The sequence below is a fragment of the Humulus lupulus genome, chromosome 8 (assembly GCF_963169125.1).
Source record: "Humulus lupulus chromosome 8, drHumLupu1.1, whole genome shotgun sequence".
Taxonomy (NCBI): Eukaryota; Viridiplantae; Streptophyta; class Magnoliopsida; order Rosales; family Cannabaceae; genus Humulus; species Humulus lupulus.
Window position 1 is genome coordinate 22838683 of NC_084800.1, and position 22839 is coordinate 22861521.

Sequence of the window (22839 nt, forward strand, 5' to 3'; positions counted from 1 at the left end):
CTTCCCAATCATCCTCATTCCCAGTTGGGTAAATTGTTTCTTTGTAAGACTCCCTCCACATCTCAGTAGTGTAATATGGTGAACACAGTGAGTAAATGTTGACATTGCGCAACATGGCCGCAGCCACACCATGAACACAAGGGTAACCCATTATTTGAAACTGACCACAAGAGCATGATTTGGTCATCAAATTCACCTCACCATCACCTTCTGGGTCTACCACATGAAATTCAAACTGTCCAAGAGGATGGACTTTCAAGTACCTTGCATCATCCGCAATGCCTGAGACATCTTTCTCATATGTTGTTGCTAATTTCGATGTGCACTTCTCTACCTCCTCACGACGCGCGGCAAACCATGACTGAATTGTGAAACGAATGAATTCCACAAAAGTAGTGACTGGGAAGGTTCTTGCGTCTCTGGTTTTGTTGTTGAAACTTTCAGCGTAGTTGCTTGTCATTACATTGTATCGATTCCCAGGAAAGTATACACGAGTCCACTTATCGAAGCCAATACCCTCGAGATATTGAGCTATGGCAGGATCCATTTGCTTTATATTATTGAAGAACCTGTGAAATTTTGACTTCCGAAATGCATATGCCGCATTATACATCTCCTTGTGACAGTGATCGGTCTTGAACTTAGCGATTACATTCATACTTATGTGATGGTAGCATGCGCCGTGGTAGGCATCAGGGAAGACCAACTCAAGAGCATGAATAATGCTAGCATGCCTGTCTGAAACAAAAGACAGATTATCAACAACTCCAATGGCTTCCTTCAATTTCATCATGAAATACTTCCAAGAAGCATGATTCTCACTGTCAACAATCGCGAATGCAATTGGATAAATGTGGTTATTCGCATCCAATGCGACAGCACACAACATGTGGCCACCGTACCTTGACTTTAAGAAAGTGCCGTCCACACATATAACAGGACGACATGATGTAAATCCCCTTCTACAAACTCCGAGTGAGAAGAAACAGTAAAGAAAGCGACCGTCATCTATGACAAAATCAGTAATTGTACCTGGATTCTTTTGCTGCAGCATGTACAGGTAAGAAGGTAACTTGGAGTACGATTCTTCAGGTGTCCCCCTAACATAACCGAGTGCCTTCTCTCTGCATCTCCAAGCCTTAATATAACTCATATCGATCCCAAAATTATTCTTCATATCCTCCTTTATGCTGTTTGGTGGATAGCTAGTGCCATCAGTAGCATATTTGTTCTTGATAAGGTGCCCAATGACAGAAGGTGCTGCTTGACGGTGGTCTTTTTGTCGCAATTCTAGTGAGCAAGTATGTACACTATTATAAACAGTGATCTCAAACATCTCTGATCGCGCTACTTTTTTCCCTCTTATTCTCCAACCACAATCAGGATCCTTGCAGGTGATATACAACACATCAGTACCAGACTTCTTAACCATAAACTCAAAATTATTCTTCATTGCAAAGAGAGCCGCTTTGGTTTTCAATTCCATCTTGTTCTCAAATGTCTTCCCAAGATGTAATTCCCCCAACGCTATACCGGATGAGGGTGATTCAGAACGACTACAAGCTATGATATCTTCTTTTGTAAACATGGGAGCACTCCATTTTCTGTGATCTTCTGTTGAACATATTGAAATGTTCCCTGTATAGTTATATTCTGTTCCACCATGACGACTAGAGCTGGTGCCAGGTGTTCGGCGTCCTTGACTTGGTGGGTTCGTCCGTGCAATATGACGTATTGGTTGTTCTTGTGCTTCTTCTACTTGCAAATGTTCAGCTAATAGATCATCATCCACCGAATTGTCTCCTAATTCCTCATTGTGTTCGGCTACCGGATTGTCATTCACATAGGGGTTGTACTCATACTGGTTGTCCCTCAGGTCACCAATAGGAAATCCTAAAGTACTGGCTGCTCCCTCAAGTCCGGGAGTGGAATATGGGTCTGCAATGACAATCTTTTTAACAGGAGTGACACACAAGGCCAACCTTTCTTTAGATGTTACTCCTATGAATGCACGGACACCAAGATCACTTTCAACATGAACGGGTGTAAACGGTTGGTCGCCGCAAGTGTAAGGAACCTCCAATTTCAACTCATACATCTGTTTATCAACTTTAAGTTCCTTGTGCAATATGTCAAGAAGTTGCAAGTACGTTACAGTATCCTCCATCGGTATCACCGTGCATTGAGGGTCCTTGAAAATCCACTTATTCCCTTGTAATTCCCAAACACCATTGTAGGATACAAAAACGTAGACAATAGAGCCTGTGTTGGAAAAAAAAACATTAACATTGTCAGGAAAACTGTCATTTTTCCAGAAATGCAATAAAAAATAACATTATCGAGCTATTATCGAGTTGGAATCGAGCTACCATTTCTCAAAACAGAATACAAACCTAACCAAACCCTCCATCGAACCCCTATCGAGCTATTATCGAGTTATCATCGAGCTACCATTTCTCAAAACAGAACATAAACCTAATCAAACCCTCCATCGAACCCATATCGAGCTATTATCGAGTTAGCATCGAGCTATCATTTCTCAAAACCGACTATAAAACACAACCAAACCCTCAATCGAACCCTATCGAGCTCATATCGAGCTACTATCGAGCTCACATATTATAGATCCATTCGACCCCTTCTCGAACCCTTATCGAGTTTCCATCGAGCACTAAACCGAACCTATCGAGCTAACATCGAGCTACATCGAGCTCTTACAAAGACCTTCTTCTACATACCATCGAACCGTTATCGAACCGTTATCGAGCTTCTATCGAGCAAAAAAATTGCAGAAAACCCAGAAAAACACAGATCGCGGAATCTCTCAAAAAATCCCGAAAAATACACCAATATAGGCTCAGATCTGTTCAAAATAGCCAAAAAAAATGTAAACAAATAATACCCAACACAAAATGTAAAATCTCATTACCCATGGTTTTTCTCCTCCAAAAACTCTCAAAATAGATGTTGCCTTTGATATTAACGAATTCACAGAAACAATGGAGATAACTAACAATGATTTTGACAAGAAAATTATACAAAACTGTAGGTTTTATGGAGATTTCGTGAGAATTAGAGAGAGAGAGGGAGGAGAGTGGAAGAGAAGGTTTTGTGAATTTTTGATATAATGGGAGGGGTATTTTGGGTATGGGAGGAAAGTTTAGCATTAATTTGAAAATATTATTAATGTTGGGATTTTTTGGTAATATTAAGTATTATTAGAGATAAAAAGTGAAATTTCCCTTTTATATTTCCAAAAAAGAAATTATGGGTTGTAACAAGGGTATTTTCGTCAAGTTAGGAAAATAAAAAGAGAAATTGCCAGGGTTGCAACGGGTCGAAATTGAAAAAAATGGGGTTTATTATTCTAGAAAGAAGCAAAAAATAATTCAATCCGAATCCAGTTTGATTCACGACGATAACGAAGAAAAAAAATTCCACCGAATAATAATATTTGAAATTAATTATATAAATATAAAATAAAATAAATATATAAAGACTAGACAGAGAAGAGAGAGAAACAAGAAAGAGGAAGAAGAAGAAACGGGAGAACATAAAAAGAGAATTCAAATCAGAAAACTCAACAAAACAAAGAAACAGTTTCAGAAAGCTCTTCCCTCTCTTTCTCTCTCGCAGCCTGTGAGGGCCCTTTTCTGGCTCTGCCCTAGCCTCGGCCATCGATGGCATCGTCGTTGCTTCCCCAAAAATCTCTCTGAACGATTTTGCTGCTGAAGTCGCCGGAAATGGCAGATAGGCCGCCGCCGAATCCTGTACATTTTGCATCATCGACCTCGGTTAGGGTTTCGGGTTTATTTTCAGTTTGTTGTAGGCGGAGTCCAACATAAAAGCGTTTGGTTGGCGCTGTCTGATCAATCGAGATAGGGAGAGAGAAAGAGAGAGAGTGAGGGTCGTTGGATCGTCGTTGTTATCATGGCGAAGGGAGGGTTATTCTTCGAGAAGCTTCGAAGGTGTGTACGGACGGTGTTTTTCATGGTTGCGATGGTGGTTTCGTTGTTGGTATCGTCATTGCCTGTGCTTGTTGCTATAGGAGATATCTTGGTACCTTGCGTTCTGATCTCGAGTTTTACGTGCGTGAGTTGTTATGGTTTTAAAGAGCATTTGAATCGATACGCTTTCAAGAGCTCTCTCACCGATATTCCTTTCGTCTCTGTTATCAGATCCCTCATTATTATTTGTATGATTTTCTATCTTTTCATCTTTTATAACGTGTTCCATTTCTTTTGCATTTATTTTATTGAAGATTTCTTCCAGTTTTTCTAAAGACTTTAATTTAATTTTCGCACATTTTTTTCTCAGAAAAAATCTGACAGAAACTCGTATTCTGAGCAAATGATGATTTTTTTTTCAACTTATAAGTCGAAACAAGTAATTTTTCTATTGCCTCAATTAGTTAAGGTTTTGAATCTCCAAGAGTTTTGAAGCCTTTTGAAATCAGAAAATCAGATGACACTTCCATATCAATTGTTTTAACTGAAAATCAGACGAAAGAGCAAGTGTTCCATGTCGAATGCTTATATTTTTTATTAGCTTTATGGAGATGTTGCCGGTTATTTTTTTTTGGTTGCTAACTTCCATGTTCATTGAGCTTTATAAAATTGCACGACTTAGTTGGGTTAACCCTTTTTTTAGGAGGAATATGAATAAAATTGTTCTCGCTCGAAGATTTGTCATTGAGTTTTATGATAGCTTTTATTTTTATATCACTATTTATATTTCGTGCTTATCTATTAGTTTATGGCGTAGGTGTTTATTCAATGTGTGATGGCCCTGCTCTATCACACGGCCCATACCTTGGAACCGTGACTATATGTTCCTTTGTATCAATTATTCTTCTTTCGGTCAAGGCTTGTGTTTTTACTGTAAATTCTCAACTTGTGGCTGAGGCTTCATCTTCCCCCTCAAGACAAAAGCTCCACCTAAAAAAGTCATGGGGAATGCCGGTCTTGTTTCTCTCATCAGTGGTTTTTGCCCTTGGACATACTGTAGTAGCTTATAGAACAAGCTGCAGGGCAAGGAGAAAGCTCCTATTTCATCGTGTTGACCCCGAAGCAGTACGTTTACGTTTCATATTTTATCTAGCTCCATAGATGCATCTATGAATTTTGCGATTTTGGCTTTCTAAAATTTAGTCTACCTTCCATTCTGTAAAAACGAGAGGAGTTTACTGTGATATTGAATTTTTTTAAGTAATTGATAACCTCTGACCATTCTTTTTCATCAAATTAACAGGTCCTTTTGTGTAAGAACGTTTTCTCAAGCTACCAGAAAATCCCACGATCTCCCACTCCTTCTGGAGGAAAAACCCCTAAAAGCGACAGTGAAACAAGGCGCAAGCCATTTGGGAATATTCGTGATGAAGGGCAACTTTCGGTGAGACTACTTGCAGATGCTGACAGTTTTTTTATTCCATGCCAAGGGGTTACTCTCCACTACAAGCTCAGCTTGCCTGGTTCACCACCTCGCTCCTTATCATCTACTACATTTCTCAATTCTGATCCTAGCTGTGTCTCATTACAAATGGCTACGGGTAGGTCAAAACCTGACAAGCATCCTTTAAGTTTGTTTTCAAAAAGCCAGCATAATCTTCACAGGAGTTACAGCAATCAATTTCATGTCTCATCTCTGTATGCTCCTCTCTTGGATGGTTCAACAAATTCTCCTGTTTTTTCTGAAGAAATTCCTCCTTTTAGTCTAGATGCTTGTAAAGAGGATGAAGTGCGTAAAGTTAATTATCCAACCTTAGAAAGAGAATTGGAAGAAGATGGACAGTTTGGTATTGTTTTGGTGCATGGTTTTGGTGGAGGAGTTTTCTCGTGGAGGCATGTAATGGGGGTTCTTTCTCGGCAAGTTGGCTGTACAGTTGCTGCTTTTGATAGACCTGGTTGGGGATTAACTTCAAGGCCATGTAGGGAGGATTGGGAGGAAAAAGAAATGCATAATCCCTATAAGCTTGAAACTCAGGTAATCAAATGCATTTATCTTTACTATGTTTTGCCTCCTAAATACTTACATTGACTAGCAGATAGGTGCCCCCTCCGAGACAGAATATATTTAAGCAGGTTTGATACAGGCCGTATTGAGTAGTAGCAGTGGGGGTAACTGTTCCCAGTTAATCGACATTATTGTCTTGTTTGCTGTTTTAAGGGAACTAGTAGACGTTGATTATTTAATGACAGGAAATTACTTAAGGATCTAGCATTAAGGTCATGAGATGGCTACGTATTAAGTTTGCTATTCCTATTTGTCCACTTCATGTTAGCTGTTCTAATAGGGTGTTGATACTGTATTTAATGTATAAATATTTGAATTTATTCTTCAGGTTGATCTGCTTCTTTCTTTCTGCTCTGAGATGGGGTTTTCTTCAGTGGTGCTTGTTGGTCATGATGATGGAGGGCTTCTGGCTTTAATGGCTGCACAAAAAATTCAAGAATCTTTGAATTCTTCAAATGTGAGTATGTTGCCTTTGTTTCCGCCAGCAAGTAATCATTTTAATATAATTTGTCATCGACCAATGGCATCTGTCTCAGGCTCTCTGGGTCATCTTATTTTTATTATCTTTATGATTGAAGAAAATAATGTCAATCACTGCAAATGTTGAATTTTAAGATGGTGGAGTCTGTTGCATTGGAATTGTAATTTGAAGCAAGCCGCAACTAGCTTTTTTGAAATGCTTTTTACCTGTTTATCAATTCTTTTCTAAAAATTAATACCTTGTCCTTGTGCATTTTTCAGGTTACAATTAAGGGGGTGGTGTTGTTAAATGTTAGCTTGTCAAGGGAGGTAGTTCCTGGCTTTGCAAGGATTCTAATGCGTACTTCACTTGGGAAAAGGCATTTGGTGCGTCCCCTATTGCGAACAGAAATTACACAAGTGGTGAATCGGCGTGCATGGTATGATGCTACCAAGTTAACGACAGAGGTTTTAAGTTTGTATAAGGTATGCCTGCTAGAAGCTACCATCTTGAATTAAAGAAATATGAACTGAAATAAAGGCTAATATGATGATTACCTCAAAAAAATTATTTTGGTGAGGTATGAAATAAAAGCATGTCGAGATTTCTGTCATCGATGATTTAACATTTTCTCCAAGAATGTTCTATTATTTTATGGTACAAAATACTTTTTATAATTAAACTTGATGTTTATGTTCATTTGCATCAGGCTCCTCTTTGTGTAGAAGGTTGGGATGAAGCACTCCATGAGATTGGTAGACTGTCACATCAGACAATCCTTACTCGACAAAATGCGGAATTATTATTGAAGGCAGTTAAAGACATACCAGTGATGGTGGTTGCAGGTGCTGAAGATGCCCTAGTTCCCCTTAAATCTTCCCAAGCTATGGCTTCAAAACTAGGAAATTCTGTGAGTACTTCCTTTTATTCTCTTCTTTGTTAAAATTCCGAAAAACACTTTTGATCTGAAATTCATCTAATCTAATGATATTATTGATTGTTTGGCATATGCAGGAACTGGTTGCGATATCTGGATGTGGCCACCTTCCACATGAAGAATGTCCCAAAGCATTACTTGCTGCTATCTCACCCTTCATAAGCTTACATGTACTTAAACAATGCTCACAAAGCTAGTAGTGTAATCTCATTCATTATAAAAATAGGGCTTTTATCTGTTGTAGGTTTTTTTTTTTTTTTTTTCTTCTTTGCCTTTAATCACTTGAAGCAATTGATTCCAACAGGAAGAGTGAGAGAGAGAAGTAAAGCCTATCTCTTCTTTTGGGTATTTTTTTTTTTTTTTTGATGTGTTTAGGTTTGGGTATTTTTTTTTTTTTTTGATGTGTTTAGGTTTGGGGCCTTACCCTAACTCTAATTTTCTAGGGTGTGAGAGCTCTTTCCTTGTATGGCCTTTTTTTTTCCTCCCTAAAATGAAGCTTATTCTCACCAAGTTGCTAGTTCCCACAAAAGTGGTGGAAGATTAGCGTACATTTTGTATATTTGGAATCATGGAATTCATGATATCACCTTGCCGTTGTTGCCATTGTCTTGTGGATATGTTATTATGGTAATATACGTGAAGAGAAGTAAATCATTTTAGTGAATTAAGAGAAGTTGAATGCATCGTCTTTCAAACATATGATATGTGCATTAACGAATTTATAATGTTGGTGATACGTTTTTCTTTTCTTATCAAGTGAATTACTCTGTAGAGAAGCTTTCATTGATGAGTTGTTTTAAGTAGACGTCTTGTCAGGTCGCCTCGCCCCAAGTTACGAGTGACACTTCTTTAGTTATAGTTAAGGGGTAAGTTGAACAAAAATGGGTCTGGTGTGCAAACAACAATTTCAGAGGCCTGACCTGCCAGAATGGTTGGGGCTTCGTTTATGACCTAACAAAGACTAATAATACGATTCAAGCTTATTAAGGTGTGAAAGAATATATCAAATCCAATTACAATCGATTGATCCAATTACAATCGATCGCTAAAAATTGGATATCTAATTACTATTGGATTAAATTTGATGCAATTTTTAAAAATACAAATTGGATCAGTCGGTTGTTGGATGGAGGTCCAACATCTAATAAAAACTTACCGAATTGATCAAATAATCATCAAATTACATATATACTTCTAATTTAGATAAATTTGTGTTGTATGCTTCTAAATTATTATAACTAAATAGTGTTTTTATTTGGATGAGTAATTTGTGTGTTTTATAATTGAAATATACATGAAACTTAGATTTAAAAAGACTAAATGATTGGATAGATCCAATCTAATAAATAATCAGGGGATCTATCCAATGGATGGAACCGATTCAATTTAATTGGATTGGATCGACTATAAAAATACAACATCCAATGGATAATTAGATTGGATCGGATGAGCCTAAATCAATTGGATATAATTTAATGAACACTCTCATAATACACCACCTATATTTTAGGATAAAGTAATATGATCCAACAGAGAAAGAAAGTATCATCTAAATAAATGCTCATTTATTTAGTTTTTTCTCGAAAAAATTAATTAGATTGAAGTATGTTTTTCAGAGCTATTTAATAGTTGACCCATAATAAATAGATGTAAGAAAGTTTTAATAAAATTGAAACATACGGAGGTTACAAATTAAGTTGTGTAACATTTTTTTTTTTAAAGAAGATATGTCACATTCATTTTAAACTTTTTGAATATTCTGGAGACACGTACTAATTTATTGTACTGTATTACTCATGTTAATGACAAGACATTTTTTCATTTTCTTGTGAAGACGAGAAATAAAAGAATTCTCCTACTTATTTCTACACACTTAAAATCACTCCGTAATCTTTTTCTTAAGCTTGCTTAGTTAAGAATTTGTTGCGAGATTCTTTTGTGTGGTCTAACTCTCTTTGGAGGTCTAGGTGGTATTCGATGGTAATAGAATACTGTTTAGCTGTTTTTTTTAAGATGTTCTTACTAATTTTATTATTATGTTTTTAGAAAATGATAACAGTAAATTAGTTTTTATAATTTGAAGGTTTTATTACACCATGTTTGGTAGGGAGGAGAGAAATGAAGGAAGAGCAAGAGGCTTGTTTGGCAAAAAGGAAAGGGGAATGGAGAGGAGAGATAAAGCAAAAAACATTCTCCCTTCAAATTTTTTAAATTCAATCTCTCAATTTTCGGAAGAATTTATGAAAAATACAAAATAAAAATAGAGCAAACAAGTCAAGGCTAGAATCACACTCACAGGGTCACACCATAAATGCTACTGACAAAGTTGACTACGATGAATTCATTTGACTCCACCTTCTTCACCAATATTTCATTTTCAATACTCCTAATCCTAATTATTGCTAAATGTAAAACAAAAATATTTTAAATTTTATTATTCAAACATGCATAGTACCATTACCAATAATAGATACATGATAATTATGATATATAATCTTTTCTTTTACAAAATTAATTTATCATTTGAATTTGTATTTGTGAGTAATGGCGGTTCAAAATCACATATTAGCAAATTTGAAAAGTAAAATCATCAACTAAATTTATAGATGTAAAACCTTATTTTGTGGGTATACTAAGCTTGATAAGGAGGATTTTGCTTCCCTCCTAGCTGTCTTTCCGCTGTTTGAATTAAATTATGCACCCTAAAATAATCTTATTCTGTGGGTATACCTTAAAAGGAAATGAAGGCAAATTACACTCTACACTAATCTATATTTAAGTGGTTTGGTAGTTTGAAATACACGGAGTTTTTAAAAATCTCATTAGACATAAAATATGCATTTAAAATATTACACACTGATATAATATTATTTTTAAAATAATAAATTTTAATTTAAATAAATATAATTAATTAAAAAAAGTCAACTAATTACCTTAAGTATAATGCGATTAGATTTCAATTCACAGCATTGTGTATAAAATTTAAGTGCATGCCATTAAGTAAAACAAACACAGTTCAAAAAATAAAAAGACATGAAATAACAGCATTTAATCTGCAATTATTATTTCATAAAAATGGCAAAAAATAATTAAAAAAAAAATCAAACTTCACGTCTTCACCCACCATATTTATTTCAATTAGTCACTATAAAACTAGAACTTTTTTTTTTGACAACCCAATTTTTTTAGGAATGTATACAACACTTTTAAACTATATAATAAAAAGGGTCCAAACTTTGAAGTTTGGTTACAACAATTTCCATAATTAACCATAAACACATTTTTCTGTAATGAAATTTATATAATAATTAATCCTACTACAAATGATGAGATTCATTTTGTATGTAGGAATTAGAATGAGGAGGACAGAGAAATGACAGTGATTGAGAGCTTAAAGTGAGGTCTGATTTAGCATGCACGTCGTAGCACGGACAAACAGTAACATCGTGTATTTATGGTCCCGCCCCGCTTTCTGCGATACTCTCTCTCTCGCTTCTATTTGGAAATTCTATGAAAGTTAGACTCACTCTCATGGTGTGTGAGTGTTCTTCTTCTTTTTTATTTATTTTTTATTTTTTTATAGATGATGTGTGAGTGGTCTTCTCTTCTTAGTTCTTACAGTTTTTTTTTTTTTTTGAAAGTTTTATTTTCACATTTATTTTGCTTTTGGGGTAAATGGGTTTTCACTTTTATCTGCATACAACTATTTTTGTTGGTTTTTTTGGTCAAATTTTTTAGTCTCAACATGTTATTTCTCTTTTTCTTGTGTTTTTTCCCTCAATAATGCAAAAAGTAACAAATTAACTGGTTTTTCCTCTGTACTCATTATATTCTCTGCTTCAAATCTTCTTTAGTAGTGTACTCTTTTTTGTTTTTGAAATAAAAACAAAACTCTGTTTACAGAGAGTTGTGGGTATGAATGACAAGTATCATTGTACAAGATATGGGTATGTATTGATTTTTCTAAATGTTGTAGTCATGGTGGAACTTGAACTTGTTCTCATACTTAATTCCTTATCTAATCTTATTATTTACTAAAAAAATGTAGCTTTACCAAAGATTGTAGGGTTTAGCGACATAAAGTAATAAAAATGAGAGAAGGTGATGTAAATTTAAAACCATGGTTTTGTGGCTTCTTCTTCAATTTTTGTGCTATGAGTTATAAAGTAATATATTTTTTTTATTTTTTATTTTTTGGGTTCTTTTGATTTTGAACATCTTATACAAGAATAGGGATTCTAATCGATGTTTTTTTTTGAAGAAATTCTAATCTAGGTTTTAATGCTTAGGTTCTCAAAGACTATCCAATGAGATAATAAGCATTTAGAGTTCAAGATTGATATGCCATTTTCACAAAGCTTGGGTGGACAATGGATGATGAATTTAAATTTAAGTGGGGTACCAAGAAGGGAAATGGTGTAGGAAATAAAGGCTTACAATTCTATAACTCTTTTACTTGTGGGGGCATTGAATACTCTCTTTATGACTGTGTGTGCTTCTACTCCGTTGGTAATCCTGAGACTTATATTGGCAAGCTTGTGAAATTATTTGAGACCCCTTCTCATGAAAGGAAAGTAAAGGTAGTGTGGTTTTTTCGTCCTACTGAAATACGCAACTATCTTGGTAAAGTTAAACCACAACCACATTGGAATGAGCTGTTTTTGGCATCCGGTCATGGAAAAGGTCTTTCCAATTTCAATAATGCGGTAAAGTTTTATCCATACACCTTTTCCTATTTATGTTTCCATCCGCCATTAAACTGATAGTGGTTTAAAGTATCATAATCATATCAAAATATGATGTGTTTTGCTGACAACAAAACTAAAGACGTTGCATTGCTACATTGCTACTTGAAAAGTTTAGTGTTTCATTATTGGGCTGAAAATATAACTAAACTGTCCGTTAGTGAACAAATGTTTTATTGGCCTCATTTCAATGGAAATTTGTTAGTTCTTACATCATGTCATTACATCCCAGATGCCCATCGTAGAGGATAAAGACATTGCTTTTATGTTCTTCACCAATGTTCATTAATAACTTGAAGAGTTATTGCCATTATAGTTCATTACATGATTTATACTTCTTCAGGAAGCAGTAGTTGGAAAATGCAATGTTATATGCACCTCAGATGACAAGAGAAATCCTCAGGCTTCTGAAGAGGAGTTGAGAAAGGCACACTACATTTTCTACCGCACTTTCGATGTAGATAGAACTGAAATATCAGAAAAGTTTCCTGATGAAATTGGTGGAACTAAAGGTCAGTCATTTCCGATCATCAAAATTTTATAATAACTGAGTTATATGAATAATTTCTTTCGTGTTCTTGAAACGTTATGTATTGCATTGTAGTGGAGTTCTTCTTTAACAGGAGAAAATATCAGTTGAGTCAGAATGAGCCATTGAAGATAAAGACAAGACATCATCATCAATCATTCACCGAGTCTTCCTCATCAGAATTGACCAAAGGGGTTGACATACCAAGTAAAAATCCCTCGTCTGCTAGGAGAAATGGATCTTTGGTAAAAGGTGAGTTCTAAGAATGCTAAATGTTCCTCCTTTTACGGCTGAATTGTCATCACCAATGTCTAAGGAATTAGTTTTCCTTGGAAGTGCAGAACCTGAGAAAGTTGCAGGCAGAGCTACTGTAGTTGAGCATGGTTGCGGTTCATCTTCAAGTGACTCTCCCAAATTGAAATGTGTTGCTGTTGAAGGTGGGAGTGAGCCTGGCATACAAATCAAAGATAAATCTAGAGTTAGAACTTTGGAAATGATTTCACCAGAGAACACATCACATTCCCAGCCTTACAAGAAAAGGATAATTGCTCTGTATGAAAAGGGTCCTGGTAAGAATTCTGGAGAAAATGCAACTAAAACGTCTGTGAAAGCAGTTCCTCAACTTGCATATGGCAAGAGTGTCAGTACTAACAACCATATTGTGGAAGTAACTAGACAGCCTGACGATGTAAGTCTTAATTTGTTAGCTAATGATCTAATGCCTCATGCTAGATATGAATGCTTTGTAATTCTATCACTGCTTGTGTTTCAGAAGAAAACACAAATTAAAAAAATAATAATAAAGCATTACATAATGGAAAGAAATAAAATCTTTTGCTGCTTAAAATTCATAATGGTTCAATTTGTGCTTTCTTTTTATTATGTCACCAACTTGTGACCTTTTTTTTTGGTCAAACAAAATTATGAGAGTACTTGAACTGGAAATTTGATTATCTGGTTTTCAATATTCTAATTTTGTGAGTTTTCTTCTTGCAGGATAGAAGGAGTTGGTTTAAACAACTAGTGAGTTTCTATTACTTTAAGCTATTCCAATTATGGATTGTGTTGACATAGATTTTGATTTTCTGGAAAGCTTCTTCATCTTGGGAAATTATTTCATGGGTTTTTTAAACTCATTCTGAATTTAGCAAACAGGATATAATATTCATGAAGTTTACCAACATCTGAATATTTAATTTAATTTACTTCATATTCAAAAAAAATATTGTTAAGAAAGATTCTTTAAACTGGGAGCAGAACCCCCACTTCTATATATACTCCAAGTTTATGACACATTTATAATGTTTGGGAAAATGATTAAAATGACCCTGATTATAGTATCTATGTAACATCCTAATCAGAGTTCATTTTCCTTGCTACTTTTCAGCCTTGGGAAGATAAATTGCAGAAAGCTCAAGAAGCAGGGACCCTGGTCTTATTAGAAAATTTGGATCCATCCTTTTCATCAGTTGAGGTTGAGGTAGTAACTATAATTCCCCTGTATTGTTCTCTCTCTCTAATGTCATTCCAAGAAAGGATTTGATATGCAGTACTAATCTAGTGTTAGTATGTCAGTCTCCAATAATTTTTCAGTAGGATGCGTAAATCAATATGGTAGATCATATTATTAGAGTTATGAGAAATGTTGTCTGGCCTGAACATTCTGGTTGATCCTTATTCCTTATCCTCCGCAGGATCTAATGTGGCATTCATTTAATGAAAGCGTTGAAGCAAGAATGATACAGTTTGGTGCATTTTCAAACTCACCATATGGTAAGGTCGGCTCTTCTAGTTTCCCCATTATCTCATTTACCAAGGAGTCATATTTAATTTCCGCATTAAGTTTCACTTAAAAGTTTTGCATTAATTTATCTACATCTTGCTATATATTAACAGCCAAGGCTTTTGTTATATTCAAGTCAAAACTTGCAGCTCAGTCTGCCATATGTAAGTTGATCAGTAGTCACCTGATTTTGACTGATGGAAGGTAATCAAATTTAATATGCTCCTTTGTTATCAAAATTTGTTGTTCAATTTGGTAGAATATAAAGGGTGTACTCGACTTGCTTTGCATTTGCAGACCTGTTATTGGTCGCCCAAGAAATCTAAGAGTATCTGACCACGAGGCTAGTTTTGCTGGCCATCTAGTTCTTGACAGAGTTAAGGTTCAAAGGCAGCGTGAGGAACATGTGAGACATTTTCTGAACAGATTCTTCTTACATTTGCTGAATTAACTTTATTGTTCCATAGTAATCTCATATGTGACATCCGTTCTACTTTTTTTCTTTTTTTTTTTTCACGTAGAGAAATGCTGTTGCAGTATCGACAGCACACTGTTCACAGACCAATACATTTGAATTCAATTTGGCTATGCAGTGGCGTGAACTGCAGGAAAAGGCAGATTTATGGTGGAAAGCTTTATATGAGGTGTGCCTTTAAAGTATTATAATCTCGATTATAAAGTAGCTTTTATGCTTCTGCATATAAGGCAGAAACCATATAATAGCACTCAAAACCATTTTTTTGTTTTTAATCTTTGTAGTCTTGAAAGTTGAAAAGAATGAATACAGTACTATGTGAATTAGTTGTAGAATACGAGGAATTATGCATTTTATAGCAAATGCCTTTTCCATTGTCAGAATTCGTCAGTATTATTTGATTTTGATAGAATTTGACATAAAAAAAGGTATATTATGTGCAAGTTTAATTTCATTTAGCTCATGCAAAGTTTTTGCTAATCATTGATTTGTACTACATATGCATGTGTGCAATGTCACAGAGACAAAGTAAGGAGGTAAATGAGCTGAAGAGTCGGCTCAAACTCGAACAGTAATTCGTAGTGGCTAACTTGGCATTTAGGAGTAACTATATTTTGGTAAGCACACAGCACAATCTTTGCATTTTTAATTTCTTTATTATTAGTTTATTGATCCTTTGTTTTTCTGTGTATACACATAGATTAATTAGAGTTTACTGGGTTTAAATGAATTGTGCATGGCTTTATTAAGTACCATTTATATGCTTTGACAGACAGGTTGAACTTTCTTGGGCTCTTTTCTCTTGTCCCATACGTTAGATTCACACGAGGGTAGCCCCCAATTTGGACAGCATACGAGTGTGCTACCTCTACTTCTTGTAGAAGATTGTTCAAGCTCATATTTAATTAGTTCCAAAGTTTATCATATCTGATCAAATTTCAAAATGGTTAATAGTTTTTTTCAGAAATGTACATGATCAGTCATTAACTAAAGAATTTATGAAGCTTTTCATTCTTCTATGCTCAATCTCGACTAACCTGCATGTATGAAATTATAGTTTGTCCCGAAAGAAAAAAGGAAAGGAGAATGTATTGAACAGAAGAAATATATTTGTTTTTATTTATGATTACATGTGCAAATTAATTAATGATTTAGTTAACGTGATATGAAATGAATTAAGAGCCCAATAAAAGTAATGATATACAAGAGTAATGATCTGTGTGTCGGGGATTAGGATATATTTTTAATTATTAACACATTCCTTAAATAATTAAAAATATAAAAGAGTAATGATATGTGTGTTGGGGATTAGATTATATACTGAAAGTCAATTTTCAAGGGATTTTTATGAAATCCATATTGTTTTAGTACCTTTTTCGTGCTTAAACAATTTTATTATGTATTTAATCAATCTCAAATATGTGCTACTAATATATTACATATAGTGATGTGACATTGTTGATACAACGGAATAATTTACATTAATTTGTCAAAATAAAAAGAGAATAATTTACATTAAATTTTACAAATCTTTATATATAGAAAGTGTGTATTTGACAGTTTTGATTTGTTTTAATGAAATATTTTAAATATTTAACACAATATATTTTTAAAATCAATTAAAAATAAATATTTATTAATAGAAATTTAAGTATTATAATATAAGACTAGATATTTAATAATTATATTAATATAAATTTAAATATTATAAAATATTATTATGATAATAATATATAATAAAAGACTAGATATTTAATGATTATATTAATATAAATATAAATGTTATAAAATATTATTATTATATATGTACGCCCTGGTTTTCCCACGGGCTGTTTAGCAGGGCGAGCCTCGGACTAAATCAGGTTTAGTCCGAGGCTCCCACAGGCCGGAGGCTCTATTTCCAGGACGGGCCCTTGTCAGCTCGAGGGGGTCCTGTTTCCAGCTCGCATTTGTTGCCCCAGGAGCTGAGAATGACATCCGAAGGCCACGGACGGAGAAGCTCGGGTTATGAACTGCTCCGGTCGCGAGCTTCTCAGGAAGCTCCGACCCTATGGGAAGTCAACACGCAAGATAAACGTGCATATTCCTGCCATCACGTGTCCGATATCCCCCTGACTTCTCGGACACGCAGCAGGAACGTGCGTATTCAGACACCCGCGGACGGGTTGGGCCGTGCGACCCATTATCTCCTTCCATACTGATTAGACCACACTTGTGTGTCAGGTTTAGGAATTAATCATGAATGTCACAGATTTGATATGACAAATGGTAAGGTCATGGGATGACCTCCCTACCAACTTCCAGGTGCCCTCTCCTATAAATAAGGAGACCCTGGGAGTTGATAGGGGTTGGAAAAAATAGTCTTTGAAGAACTATATACTTTGTAAACCAAATACCCAGAGAATATCAATAATATTGACTAGTGGAGTAGAGGGATTTTAACCTTCGAACCACTTAAAAACGTGTCTTGAGTCACCTAGTTCTTTCCCAAAGATTTCATATCTGTGACGGTTCTACTTTTAGTACTAATCTCTTTCTCTTCTTCTCTTAATTATCTGTTGCTGAAGAACCGCGTCAACAGTTTGGTGCTTTCATTGAGAGCAAGTCCGATTAGTACTACCACAAACATACAACTATGGTGACCACTCGATCCAAACATGGCAACGAGACAGAGCAGCATGATGGGCAGGAGGCCCACCATGTTGCCCTCCCTGACGAGCAAATTCCTGAAGTCCAGCAGAGGCCAGGGAAGCAGTCGGCGGGCCAAGACGACACTGGTAGTTCAGCGCCCCGGCCGCCTAATCCGAATCCATGTTATTACACTGCGGTGGAGATGGAGAATGCTCAGCTGAGGAGCCAGTTAGCAGCAGCTGGTCAGCAAATCCAGGATATTCTGAGCCGACTACCCCCTCTCACAACCAACGGTAACGTTGGAGAGAGGCAAGGCGAGGCTCCTAAGTCTTGCCGGAGTAATCGATCCAGGCATAGCCGTTCGGGTAGACCTCCTGCAGTCAACTCCACCCCTTCATCACACCATCAAGAGGCGAACTTTAGGGAAATGCTTCGGACAGAACAGCAGCAGTACAACCGTTCGGTTAGGACGTCAACCCCTAGCTCTCAGCCTTCCTCTAGGACGCCCAGAAGAGATCGGGGAAATTCCCAAAGAAGGGCCGAGGAGATCCGGAGACGTCAGCCCGTCCCCGAAGAACGTCCAGTTCCTCGTCCAGCTCGCCCAGCGCGAAACCAGCAAGCTGGCAGGGCCGAGAGGCCCCCACCAAATTTAGTCCGACCAGACGGTACCAGGATCGCCTCCCCGGTCAGGCATCCTCCTTCTCCCATCAGATATCCGTCTCCTCAGCCCGTCAGAGACATCCCGACATACGGAAATAGTAGAAGAGACCCGCCATCAGCCGGGCCCTCCCGGCGCAGCAGGATGCCGGGGGAGGGATCAGGTCGGAGCCGCCAAAGACGCACCCCGAGCCTGTCCAGCAGGAGTCACTGGACCGGTAGTACACGGAGTGATCTCTCGGGAGGAGACCTGCGCCAGCGACTAAGTTCAGCACAAAGTCACCATACTACCCAGGGAGGCGACCTTCGAGATCGCCTCAACTCTCACAGAGAGGATCGAGTTAGGGATGGTAGCCAGGCCCGCTCGGTTGGGGTCCGATCCGAAGTACGTAACGGCGGGAATGCCCCAAATGACCTATCTCAAGATAGGAGGGGTAACAACCCGCCTAATATGTACAACGGGTCCGGAGCTGTTGAACAGCCCCGGAATAACCCAGGATCTCAGGACAAAACCCTAGAGCGCTTAACTCAGATTGAGGAGCTGATGAAGAAACTCCTATCGGAAAAGGAAAAAGACGAATATGATTCAGGGGATGAGATGGAACTCTTCGCCCCCAATATAGCAGCAACGGCATACCCTTCTGGCTTTCGTATGCCCCACTTGTCAAAGTTCAACGGGGATGGAGACCCGTCTGACCACTTAGGGATGTTCAACACCCTAATGATGGCCCATAACATCGGACCGGAGCTTCGTTGCTTGATCTTTCCTTCCACCCTAACTGGGCCCGCCAGGCAGTGGTTCAAGCAGAGTAAAAGGCAGTCAATCAGCTCCTGGAAGACATTTTCGGCTGACTTCAAAAGGGCATTCCGAGCCTCCCAGGCCGCCCGAGTCCAGGCCGACTCCCTAGCTAATGTGAGACAGCAACCTGGTGAGACACTGAAAGCCTACTTGAGCAGATTTGCAAATGTCGCTGCTCGAGCCAGGGATGCTGAAGATAGCTCCAAGCTCATGGCCATGAGGACCGGGATCCTAGTCGGCGGAGACCTGTGGAAGGATATTCAAAGGAGGGGGGTCAGCTCGGTTAGTGAATTCCTTAACAGAGCCCAAGAGTGGATAAACTTGGAAGAAGCTGAAGCTTCAACCGCGGGGACCGGCCAGGTCCTCGAGAAGCCCGCTGGGACGGGAACAGAGATCATAGCGGCGATTCCCGACATTGCGCAAAATAACCAGCCCGGTGGTAGCAAAAGAAAAGGAAATGGTGAAAACAGCCAGCACGGTCAAAAGAAGAATAAGTCTGTGGATAAATTCAAGCCCGTGTTCACAACGTATACCGAGCTCACTCAGACCAGAGAGAATATTTTCCTGGCCAACGCTACGCGAGCCCCCTGGAAGAGGCCGGAGCCATTAAAACACCCTAAGGGAAGGAGAGACGCTTCCAAATTCTGCCGTTTTCATAACGACGTCGGGCACAATACCGACGACTGCAGGCACCTCAAAGATGAAATCGAAACTCTAATCCGAGCAGGTCCATTGGCGCAATACTCGCGAAACAGGGTCCCGACAAGTCGACCCGCTCCGGAGGTCCCAGCCAATCAGCCCGGACCTCGGGTAGATCAGGATGTCCTTCCCCCCGCGGTCGAGGGGGAGATCTCCACCATCTCTGGAGGACCACACATGGCTGGCACGAGTAGAGGCGCCCAGAAGAGGTATGTGAATGAGTTGAAGGCCCACAATGGAGCGGAGTTCGTCCCGGAACAGCGTCAATCAAAACAACAAAGATTAGAGAAACAACCAATTATCTTCGCGGAGGAAGACGCAAGCCATGTCCAATTCCCTCATAACGATCCCTTGGTCGTAGCAGTCTAGCTCGCCAACCGGAGAGTAAGGAGAGTGTTAGTGGACAATGGGAGCTCGGTGAACCTCCTATTCCGGTCCACCTTAGAAAAAATGGGTCTGACCGTCTCCGAGCTGAAGGCAACCTCGATGATGCTGTATGGTTTTTCAGGAGAAGGATCAGCAACGATAGGGACGATTGAGCTGGTGATCACCCTAGGAGACGAGTCCCGAACGGTGTCCAAACTACTCGAATTCGTAGTCATTGACTGCTCCGCTGCTTACAACGCCATTTTGGGCCGACCTACGCTCATTGCTTTCGAGGCTATCACTTCCGTCCGGCACCTCGCCATGAAATTTCCTACTTCGATAGGGATCTGCACTATCAAGGGCGATCAGCTCGCTGCCAGGGAATGCTACATCATTTCCATGAAGGGAAAATCTAAACCCGGGCAGGTGACGATGGCCGTTCAGGACGAAGAGGAATCTCGAGGACCCAAGGCGGCTCCCGAGATTGAAAAACCTCAGATTTCCGAAGGCGAAAAGCTCACCCTAAGCGAGGACATTGACCCCCGAGTAGGCGAGGACAAGTCCGAGCTCCAAGCTATTGAAGAGCTCGAGGAGGTAAGCATCGATGAGCAAAACCCGTCACGGACGGTTAAGCTCGGAAAGAACCTCTGCGATAGAAGAAAGGCGGAGCTAACTACGTTTCTGAAGAAGAACCTGGACGTATTCGCATGGTCGCACGAGGACATGATAGGGATCAGTCCGAGCGTAATCATGCACACGCTCCACCTAGACAAAAGCGTCCCTGCCAAGTCTCAAAAGCAGAGGCGTTTAGGGACAACCCGAGCCGAAGCCCTTGAAGAAGAAGTGGCCCGGCTCAAAAAATGTGGCTTTATCCGCGAAGCCAAATTTCCCATTTGGGTTGCCAATCCCGTGTTAGTTCCAAAGCCCAATGGGAAGTGGCGGACCTGTATCGACTTTTCCGACCTGAATAAAGCCTGCCCCAAGGATTGCTTTCCATTACCGAGGATCGATCAACTGGTGGATGCCACGGCGGGGCACGAGCTCATGTCCTTCATGGACACGTACTCAGGCTACAATCAGATCGCGATGAATCCAGCAGACCAGGAACATACCAGCTTCATGACCCCGACTAATGTCTATTGCTATAAGGTCATGCCGTTCGGTCTTAAGAATGCCGGGGCTACCTACCAAAGGCTGGTAAATAGAATGTTCGCGGACCAGATCGGGAAAAACATGGAAGTGTACGTTGATGATATGCTTGTCAAGTCAAAGATTGCCAGCAACCACGTCGCCGATCTGGAAGAATGCTTTAACATACTGCGAGAATATGGCATGAGGCTCAATCCTCAGAAGTGCACTTTCGGTGTCGCATCGGGGAAATTCTTGGGTTTCATAGTCAATACCCGAGGAATCGAGGCAAACCCCGACAAGATCAAGTCCCTGCTCGAGCTTCCTTCCCCCCGGTCGCGGAAAGATGTCCAAGGCCTCACAGGAAGAGTGGCAGCACTGAACCGGTTCATTTCCAAATCGACCGATAAGTGCTTGCCCTTCTACAACCTGCTCCGGGGAAACAAGAAGTTCGAATGGACAGTAGAATGCGAAAGCGCATTCCTCGACCTAAAAGCGCACCTGGCTGAACCGCCTGTGCTATCAAAGCCCAAGGTAGGAGAACCTCTTTTCCTCTACATGGTCGTAACTGAGGACGCAGCTAGTGCCGTTCTGGTGCGAGAAGAGGACCAGGCTCAGAAACCGGTTTATTACATCAGCAAGAGACTCCTCGGAGCTGAGTCAAGGTACCCATTGATGGAAAAACTGGCGTTCTGCCTAATCACGGCCTCGCGAAAACTCAGGCCATACTTCCAGTCCCACTCTGTACACGTCATGACCGATCAGCCTCTAAGGCAGGTTTTGCAAAAGCCTGAAGCCTCGGGACGCTTGCTAAAGTGGGCGGTCGAACTCAGTCAGTTCGAGATTTTCTATACTCCCCGAACTACCATAAAAAGTCAAGCCTTGGCCGACTTCGTGGCAGAATGCGCGGGATTCCATGAGATCCCATCAGAAGACTCACCTCAGGTCGCCTCCTCAAGTTCATCGTGGAAGATCTTCGTTGATGGCTCATCTAACGAGAACGGCTCCGGGGCCGGAATCATTCTGATATCCCCAGAGGGGCATAGATTCCACTCGGCGCTAAGGTTTGGGTTCAAGGCATCTAACAACGAGGCAGAGTACGAGGCCTTGTTAGCTGGACTTAGGATAGCTAGCGAGCTAAAGGCGAGCTCTGTCCAATGCTTCAGCGACTCCCAGCTCGTGGTGAATCAGGTTCTAGGCGAGTATCAGGCGCGGGGTCCCAAGATGGTCGCCTATTTGGCAAAGGTAAAGTCCGAATTGTCTGCGTTTGGGCGAGGGTCGATCGAACAGATACCTCGGGAGCAGAACGCCAACGCAGATGCTCTCGCCAAGCTCGCCACCTCGGGAGAGACAGAAACCCTGGGGTTGGTGCCAGTTGAGTTCTTGAAGAAACCTAGCATAGACGGAGGTCAGGCAGATATTGAAATGATTGACATCAGGCCGACCTGGATGACTCCCATTATTGAGTACCTCGTCGAGGGCAAGTTACCCGAAGGACGCAACGACGCACGACGAGTCCTTTATCAAGCTCCGAGGTATACGCTAGTCGAGGGGGTGCTGTACCGACGTGGGCATTCATTACCTCTCCTCCGGTGCGTTCTTCCAAGCGAAGCGAAGG

At 39.4% G+C, this 22839-nt stretch overlaps 2 protein-coding genes across 4 annotated transcripts; both read left to right on the forward strand.

Annotated features, from left to right (window-relative positions):
* Positions 1 to 3502: 3502 nt before the first annotated feature.
* Positions 3503 to 8012, forward strand: LOC133796335 (uncharacterized). Of its 2 annotated transcripts, XR_009875430.1 has the most exons (8): positions 3503 to 4195; positions 4765 to 5072; positions 5251 to 5982; positions 6341 to 6469; positions 6754 to 6957; positions 7182 to 7382; positions 7487 to 7784; positions 7820 to 8012. XR_009875430.1 is itself a non-coding variant. In XM_062233804.1 (7 exons), exons 1-7 carry the CDS (start codon positions 3931 to 3933, stop codon positions 7604 to 7606), a joined length of 1959 nt encoding a protein of 652 aa, XP_062089788.1. In that variant the 5' UTR covers positions 3503 to 3930; the 3' UTR covers positions 7607 to 8012. The 2 variants fall into 2 exon arrangements, 1 of the variants encoding a protein (XP_062089788.1); XM_062233804.1 differs by having other exon boundaries at positions 7487 to 8012.
* Positions 8013 to 10716: 2704 nt separating this feature from the next.
* On the forward strand, positions 10717 to 16064 carry LOC133796336 (protein ANTI-SILENCING 1). Of its 2 annotated transcripts, none has more exons than XM_062233805.1 (13): positions 10717 to 10947; positions 11699 to 12115; positions 12498 to 12666; positions 12759 to 12935; positions 13025 to 13371; positions 13680 to 13706; positions 14071 to 14163; positions 14378 to 14456; positions 14580 to 14670; positions 14764 to 14872; positions 14988 to 15110; positions 15463 to 15558; positions 15714 to 16064. In XM_062233805.1, the coding sequence occupies exons 2-12, from the start codon at positions 11780 to 11782 to the stop codon at positions 15514 to 15516; spliced, it is 1605 nt and encodes a 534-aa protein (XP_062089789.1). In that variant the 5' UTR covers positions 10717 to 10947; positions 11699 to 11779; the 3' UTR covers positions 15517 to 15558; positions 15714 to 16064. The 2 variants fall into 2 exon arrangements, with proteins under 2 accessions (XP_062089789.1, XP_062089790.1); XM_062233806.1 differs by having other exon boundaries at positions 10717 to 10943.
* The last annotated feature ends 6775 nt before the right edge of the window (positions 16065 to 22839 follow it).

Coding starts and splice junctions, on each gene's coding strand:
- LOC133796335 (XM_062233804.1), top strand. CDS start 3,931: ATGGCGAAGGGAGGGTTATTCTTCGAGAAGCTTCGAAGGTGTGTACGG. Junction 6,470..6,753: donor AATCTTTGAATTCTTCAAAT/GTGAGTATGTTG, acceptor TGCATTTTTCAG/GTTACAATTAAGGGGGTGGT. Junction 6,958..7,181: donor AGGTTTTAAGTTTGTATAAG/GTATGCCTGCTA, acceptor CATTTGCATCAG/GCTCCTCTTTGTGTAGAAGG.
- LOC133796336 (XM_062233805.1), top strand. CDS start 11,780: ATGGATGATGAATTTAAATTTAAGTGGGGTACCAAGAAGGGAAATGGT. Junction 12,936..13,024: donor AAATGGATCTTTGGTAAAAG/GTGAGTTCTAAG, acceptor TTGGAAGTGCAG/AACCTGAGAAAGTTGCAGGC. Junction 13,707..14,070: donor GGAGTTGGTTTAAACAACTA/GTGAGTTTCTAT, acceptor GCTACTTTTCAG/CCTTGGGAAGATAAATTGCA.